The 8025-nt window shown below is 40.8% G+C and overlaps 1 protein-coding gene across 1 annotated transcript in view; it reads right to left on the minus strand.

The window, feature by feature from the left end:
• The window catches only part of slit3 (slit homolog 3 (Drosophila)), a 233203-nt gene extending 229629 nt beyond the window's left edge, over positions 1 to 3574 (minus strand). The window contains exon 1 of the mRNA XM_085365888.1: positions 3384 to 3574. Coding sequence (XP_085222014.1) covers positions 3384 to 3574 — 191 coding nt within the window. The remainder of the gene's footprint in view (positions 1 to 3383) is intronic.
• Positions 3575 to 8025: the final 4451 nt, after the last annotated feature.

An 8025-nucleotide genomic window follows, 5' to 3' on the forward strand; every position in this document is an offset into this window, starting at 1 on the left:
TGTGTGTAATAAAAAGGCTAAGTGGGGGCATATTGTGAAAGCTACATGAGTGTTACAGTGCTTTCATGCTTTACAGTGCATCTTGACTGATTCTCTTCACTCCAGGCATCCACCGTTCCTCAGGAAATTTACCACTGTGAAATGTTTCAGTGTTATATAATGTGACAGTATATCATGAAATCCTCTTAACTCCATGTGTCACGTACTTCTGCTTTACTCTGCTGTGAATTTCTACATTTGGTTTCATAAAACTTCAAGCAATCGTTCTAAATTACTCTGATTCGATATATGTGTCTATAGAGGGTGCGGCAATGTAGAAGTTGAAAAACATTTTCCCGGAAAGATAAGGTGAAAGCCTCGCCTTAACTAAATGCTACATGTTTTGCGCCCTTGATGCATGTTCTAGTGTTGTGAGGTAACAGATACACATTATATTTTCTAATATTTCAGCGAGAGAGAGACAAGAAAACTTTTAAATCAGAAAAAAGATGGAGGATTTCAGTGCTACAATATTTAAAGCAATGTTGAAACCATGGGCGTAATTTCCAGGGGGGTTATGTTATCTTTACTCATTTCAGTTATTACCAGCAAAATAGTCGCACGTTTAAATTTGGACGTTGGAAATTTACCCAGATTTATTTATTTATTTAGACAGAGATCTTGAACTATATTCTACACCAGCGGTCCCCAACGGACCGGTTTATGCTCGACAATATTTTCATGGACCGGCCTTTAAGGTGTCGCGGATAAATACAACAAAATAAAACTAGTACCGGTACCGAAAAAAAGAAGATTTATTCATAACACACGTGAAAAGACCCAGGAAAACCGAGTTAACGATAAAAACGATAACAAAATAACGCTGAAAACCGATAAAAACCCTGAAAACCATACATTTCACACCTGAGCCTCAACTTTCGCGGCCCGGTACCAAACGACTCACGGACCGGTACCGGTCCGAGGCCCGGGGGTTGGGGACCGCTGTTCTACTCTAGGATGATGTGAATTGATTTAAATGTATATGGTCCATTTCATTTTAAAATGATCAGTTAAACTCTTTTAAGCATGAACAATTCATAAAGTTCTTTTTTTTAACCCAAATCATAAGGACTTTTATCCCTAATTGTGACTTTTCACTTCACTTCAAGTTTATTGCCAGTTTTTGCCACCATGAAAAAGTCTGTTATACCATAATGTCAAGCCACAATGACGAGTGTGTTAGTATACCATAGAAAAAGCCCGGAAAGTCTTGAAATATGGACGAAAAAATAAAAACTTATAGTCTTAAAGAATCTCTGCCAATGGAAATCATCACCTTACGCTTTTGCAATCTGTAAATGTGTCAGTGGTGAAGTGTGGAAGTATTCGATTATAGTTGAGAAACTTTTTGAAATTTACAACTTTTACTTAGAAGTTAACAACTTTTTTGTTACAAGAATCTGTTGTCCACATGAACTTTATCACAACTGTCAAAATCAAATCCCTGCTTAGGGCAATGATGCTCATCTCTCTTAAAACAAAGTGTCTGTTGTAACCTTTAGGACTAGAATCTCATCCATTTTAATGTTTCCCAACCCAGACTCCCTAAAATATATCTGCAGAGGGAGAACGAGATGAAGGTAGAAAAAGAGGGAGGAAAAGAGCAACTCTTGGCCAAAGTCACATCTGAAACACTGACCTGGATAAATCAGAGAAACATAAACACAGAGTTTCTGGACTGAAAAGGGAGGGAGGGGGCGCTGCTACCCCAAATATTCCACCCTGGGGACCCCAGGGAGACGCAGAAGACCCCGTTATCCCACCTCCCCATCACAACCTGCTCTAATTATTTATTTTTCTTGGGTCTAAATGTCTTCGGGGGATTACTGTGCAAAAGCCAACAGGTCCTAGGAGGTCACAACAGCCCTGTTGAATAGCAGAGGTATGGGGGTTCATTGTTAACACTCATACATACACACACAAGAAAAGCAATCACACCAGCCAGTGCAAACACGCAGGCACACAAACATATGAAACAGCTCAGCCAAGCAAAAATCCACACACACATGCTAATCACATGTTCATATCCACCAGTACCCCCCACATCCACACACACACACTCACACATATTCACAAACATGACCCCCCACTTTCCTCAGCAGCCTACTGATTGTGTTTGTTGTCTCAGGTTAGGTCTGTTGTTGATCCCCTGCAGGGCTTTTGGCTGCTCTGTTGTCATGCATAATCACTTCCATACCTTAACAGCAAAGGTGTGTGTTTGTGAGTGCATGTGTGTGGCTGCGCTGATGTATACGTGTCAAGATCAGGCTGGAGGTGGCAGCAGCGCCTGTCAGTGTTCTGTCCCTGCCTAAGGAATGAATATGATTTTAAACTGTCACCCAGGCTAAGAATAAAGAAAGAAAGAACCAGTAGTTCTTGAAGTGAAAAACACTGAGGATCTAGTTCAGTTTTACTCATATTCTACAAAACTTTAGAAAGTCTTACCCAGGCATGTGAAAGAATACAATTTAAAGTGATTTAAGGCGACTTTCTCACATTCTTTTGACCTGTTTAAAATTTCAAAAGCTTTCTCTAAAAACATAGTTGGTGACTGTTTTCTTAACCACCTCTGTTCATTGGGGGTCGCAGGTGATTTTAGGGCACTTTTGTGTGTGCAATATATTAAGCTAGAATAAAATAGCAGTATTTTAAACTAAAGGCATTGCAGCTTTTCACAGTAAGACGTACCCTTTGAGTAATATGCTGACAGGATTTTTGATAGCAGTAGTTTCCTTACGATTTTTAAAAGCCACATAAAGCCAGTCATCGTCTAAAAAAAAAAAAAGCTTTATCCACTTTTATATAAAAGTTATGTCCCAACTTTATATAGCCTGAGTAGTAATCATGGCAACAACGATAAAAAAGTACCAGAAATAGTACCAGAGTTTTACATACAGGACGGGGGTTTATAAGATAATATAAAAACATGAATTTAATAAACTAAATGGGATGTTGATGCACATGGATGCTATTACAGTAGCCTGCTGTATGAAATAAGTACCGTTATGTGCAAGTGATGAAAGTTTAACAATGCACGACTAAGTTTTCGAGATGTTTTTTAAAAATGTATTTGCTTAGGCTGCTGCCCCCGCGACCCGGCCCCGGATAAAGCGGATGAAGATGGATGGATGGTATTCAAAATATTTTGCTCGGAAAAATCTGCGAAAACGTGCAGTTTTCCTACAGAGCATGTTAAGTTTAAAATGCACTATCCACAATTCAGGAGCATGGGAGTAATGCAAAGGGAGAAAAGGTGAATAATAAGGTCAGAGTGCCCTCTATGATGAACTTTGGTTAAATTGATGCAATTACAGATAAGTTGAAAAAAAAACAACTGCTCTTACAGGCGCTCGGCATTCCTCGGTATTCCTTTGGGCACAGTCTTCAAACCCAGACCCTGGCAGTCCACATGAGATCCGGAGCAGCTACACTTGTGTGGGCATCCATTCACCGATGTAGCGCACACCAGCAGAGCGAAAGCTAGAGCCCAAACCCGGCAGAGCGCGGCGCGCTTCCCCGGTGTGGTCGGAGGCATTATAGCAATCCACCGAAATTACTTCCAACAGACGTTAATTGAAAATCCGCGGGGGGTGAAGGAGACACCGTGGAAGTGCGGATCCTGTGTAAGTTGAAGACAGGACGTTTTTTCTGTGGCAGAATTTTTGGAAAAAAGAAAGAAAAACGCAAGCCGAAATCAAATTAAGTTCGCTGTTGCACGAATTCAGAAAACTTCTCTCCAGAGACTCGGTAACTACGAGTCTACTTAAAACATCCCTTTGCCAGTGACGAAGAAGACAATAACAACGTAGATATGACACGCTAGACAAAAACTTTAAATATCTATTCGTGCGTCACTCAGGTCAATGCGTAAAAGTTTCCCCAAATGTTCTCCATTCCCAAACTCTCCGAGAACTTATGAGCCTAGCTTCTAAACCTTCCAAGGTGAGAATATTCAGCTGGGGTGTAACCTCCTTCCAAGGAACATCCCTCCGCTGCCAGGGAGTAAAAAGTGAGAGTAGTAAAGGAGTTATAATCACACACATACAAAAAAAAAAGTTGAAAGCGCAGTGGCGCAACACAGACTGATTCGCCTGGCGATTGTGAGAGCGAGAGAGGCAAACAGATTTGTATTTAGGTTCCCCCCAAAATCCTCCTTCCCTCTCCCTCCCTCCCTCTCTCTCTCTTTCTGTTGATGTCAGGAGAGTCGGAGAGCTCTACAAACTTTGATTCGTCCTTTATCTTCCCCAAGTCTGTAAACCAAACTCGAGTAAAACTCTATCCACGGAAGCAGCGTACTCATTTGAGCTGGTTTCTCAGCAGCTCTTCTTTTATTTTTTTAGCCCATTTATCAACGTAATGAACTTGCTATCATGTTTTGGTTTTGAGGCGCGTCTTTTTTCAGCCATATTTATCATGCATCATCCTGCGGGAGTCTGTGTTGTGTGTCAACTTCATTGATAGATGCTTTAACAAGTAGCATATGACAAAAATGCTGGATGACAGCTCAGTCATAGTTGATCACATTTAATTAAGCTGAACTTATCTGTTATGGTGTTAGAAAATCCACACAGTGTACAATGACTGTGGGGGTGAAACGAGGCTTGTTGCGACAGGTAATACATATATACATATATGATCAGCTCAATATAAATAAGTATGGATTTAAGGTGAGTTAAACTTATATTCTTAGTGGCCACAGGCAAAAGTTAAAGCTCTTGCTAATAGTCCAACTACTCTTCATCACTACACAGACTTGCACACAGCTCTTGGTGCAGATAGCAGGACTAAGGCTAAAAGAGTTTTCAGAGCAGATAAAGTATGAAGACTTGCAGAGTGTTGCAGTAGTGCTGCTGCCCTCTATTGGTAGAAGGAAATAAAGGTGGATTATCGTCAATTGCAGTTATAAAATAATTTCATTTCTAATTGAATCAGTGTTGTCTAAATTAATCCAGTGCATTCCTCCAAATCTAAAAAAATCTGATGGGTTTTTTCTCAGCAGTGTCTCAGTCTTTAATTAACAGTGGGGAGTTCAGCACAGTGGCACGGTGGCACGGTGGTTAGCACTGTTGCCGCACCGCAAGAAGGTCCTGAGTTCAATTCCACCATCAGGCCGGGGTCTTTCTGTGTGGAGTTTGCATGTTCTCCCCGTGTTTGCGTGGGTTCCCTCCGGGTACTCCGGCTTCCTCCCACCATCCAAAGACATGCAGCTTGTGGGGATAGGTTAATTGGATAATCCAAATTGTCACTAGGTGTGAATGTGCGAATGAGTGTGAATGGTTGTCTGTCCCTGTGTGTCCCTGCGACAGACTGGCGACCTGTCCAGGGTGTACCCCGCCTCTCGCCCTATGACAGCTGGGATAGGCTCCAGCACCCCCCGCGACCCTGAAAAGGAGAAGCGAATGGATGGATGGATGAGTTCATAAATATTGTAACACTTAGGTCTCAAACTGAGCAATTCAATATTTCATTCTTGGTCTCACTCTAATTAAAACATCAGTTTTCCTGCCAGTGGGAGCAAAAGGGAGACTTGTGACTAGTTTAATATTTGATTAATTCTCTGTAAACAAATCTACTTCGAAGGTTTTTCAAAAATTCCCAAAGCTTTTAGAAATCCATCCCATATCTAATTTAAATTTTAATGGTTTGCATTTGGTGTTTCAGAAACAGACTGATTCACAGTTAGTCATGAATTTTTTCAGTGCCTTGCAGAAACTTGCATTAATAGATTTGCTGAGGTGGAAAACACATCATCATCAGTCTTTCTGCTCAAGACCGGGGATATTGGACCTTCTACCACTGTTGTATGAACACTTTATTATGCAATATTAATACCCCCAATCTAGTGTGTGGGTGCAGGATTGTGATGTCAAGAAAAGAAGCTGCTTTGAAAATGAGCTTTGCGTCACTAGAGCAGAGGAGCTTTGTAGTGACTAATTCAAGCACCTCCTGGGGCTCCGCCAGGTGCCCTCTGGCATACAGGGAAACCAAATCCCGACAGAGTTTCCTGGGTCTACACAGACGTTTCCTCTGTGCTGGATGTACCCAAAAAGGCACAGTAGTGAGCATTCTGTTAAAGAAAGTAAGCCAAGCCTCTGCACAGAGAAACCTCAACAGAGTCCGTCGCCTGTCCTAGCAAAATACATCCCAAAATTTGAAAGTGGGTAAGCATGACAATGACTTATGACCCTTAAATTCAGCATAATCTAAACAAAAAGTGTATCAACACAAAATTTCCTAACCACATGTATCCACATGTGCATCCATTTACTCTTGTGACAATAAGGTACACATACACAGACACACACATAGAGCCCTTTCCATCAACAGAAAATGAGGATGGCAAACCAAACCAAAGAAAAGTTTAGAGGCTGAGCCTATAGAACAGAAAAATGGGAAATAAAACTATTCATTTCTTGTCCTGATTGGTCATTAGTTTAGTAAAGTCATCAATACTGGTGAAAGATGTTGGTGCTGCAGAGCTAACAGACCTAAGGCGTGGTAAATTAACATAAAACTTACATCAAATCTGTAACAATTGCCTCTGGATTTCAGCAACACACCACTGTGCTTTCAGCTTAGATGGGGCTGAGATGGTAATGGCGTTTTATAATACATTTAAAACTGCTAACAATCTTTAATTACCTGTGACAGCAGTTATTAAATTCTTAATCTAACAAGGCTAAAGAAATTAAATATATTTAAATAAATAAAACAGATTATTGACCTGTCTTGTGCTGGCATTTGTTAAAAGTCTAAATAAATATGGCTGTACATTTTGGTAATGTCATCAAAAAAGCCACTACATGGGATATAGTTATATTCTTGACTTCACCAGCTGTTTAACATTCTGTCATTTGGACAGGAGCAGCAGGAGAGAACAGGATGTACAGACAGATATACAAAGAGATTCAAAACAAAAATCAAGGCTGTATTGGCTGATCAAAAAGTAAAATAAAACACTTTCCAACAAAAAAGGTACAAGAAGAATGAGGAACGCACAGAACCAACAGATGATCTGACAACACACAAGTTGATAGGCAAGACTATGTTACATTTACTGAGCAGATCAATGATGAAACACAGGTAAAAGGAGACAAGGGTGTATAATAACAAAAAAACCCTCAAATGCAAATTAAACTAATGACCTAGACACTGGGCTTTTCTGATTTCATTTCATCATTGTTCCTTTTTTCCTCTTTTGCCCTCCTACCTGTGATCCAGAAGTCAATATCTACACCCAGATGAAGAATGTCTCAATCCCTTACAAGCATCTGAAGGAAAGAGAGACAGAAGACTTGCATTGGGAGCGATCATGGATGATGCACAGTTGCATCCTTTGCTAAATATTTTAATGTCCATCAGTTCACCATATAAGACACAGTGTCTGACAGAGTGACTAAGTGTAACCCAGATCATTGTTTGAGTATGGGATTTCTGATTATTTGTGGTCACTGAACGCACCACTGTGCCGTGCGCATAGCCACTCTCTAGTCCAGCTACAGAGTTTTTCCTTCCGTTCGTCCGATGAGGCGCATGCTGCTCTCGTGCCCTCTACGAGCTGGAAATTCGGGAAAAAGTCTTGTAGCAGTTACAAACGTGAAGCGGAGCTGAGTCCGACAGCATTCGCCATTACACGAACTCCTCTGGCTGGTTTGTTTGCCCTTTTGGTGCCCTGGATCCTACTGGGTGAACTGCCTTGTGGAAGTCCTCATCTGATGACTCTGCCGAACCGTCCTGGCAAATAGATGGTCGTTGCTGCTTGCTGGATGCTATTATTGGATGCTACACCGTTCCAACAGAGCGGTAGGAACAATTCAAAGGGCCCCAACGATGCGCTTTATTTTTCCCTGAGCTCAGGTGATTTTCTTTTGGCCAAAGGACCTTAAAGGATACATATTTGTTTTTATTTATTTATTTTATTTTTCTTATGACACTGAGTGGAAAGACACTACAAAAAAAAAGGGGTTTATTATTTAAAATTGTGTC

The sequence above is a fragment of the Diplotaxodon limnothrissa genome, linkage group LG2 (genome assembly GCF_057381915.1).
Source record: "Diplotaxodon limnothrissa isolate DT_005_m linkage group LG2, D_limnothrissa_male_GT1.1, whole genome shotgun sequence".
In the NCBI taxonomy this organism is placed as follows: domain Eukaryota; kingdom Metazoa; phylum Chordata; class Actinopteri; order Cichliformes; family Cichlidae; genus Diplotaxodon; species Diplotaxodon limnothrissa.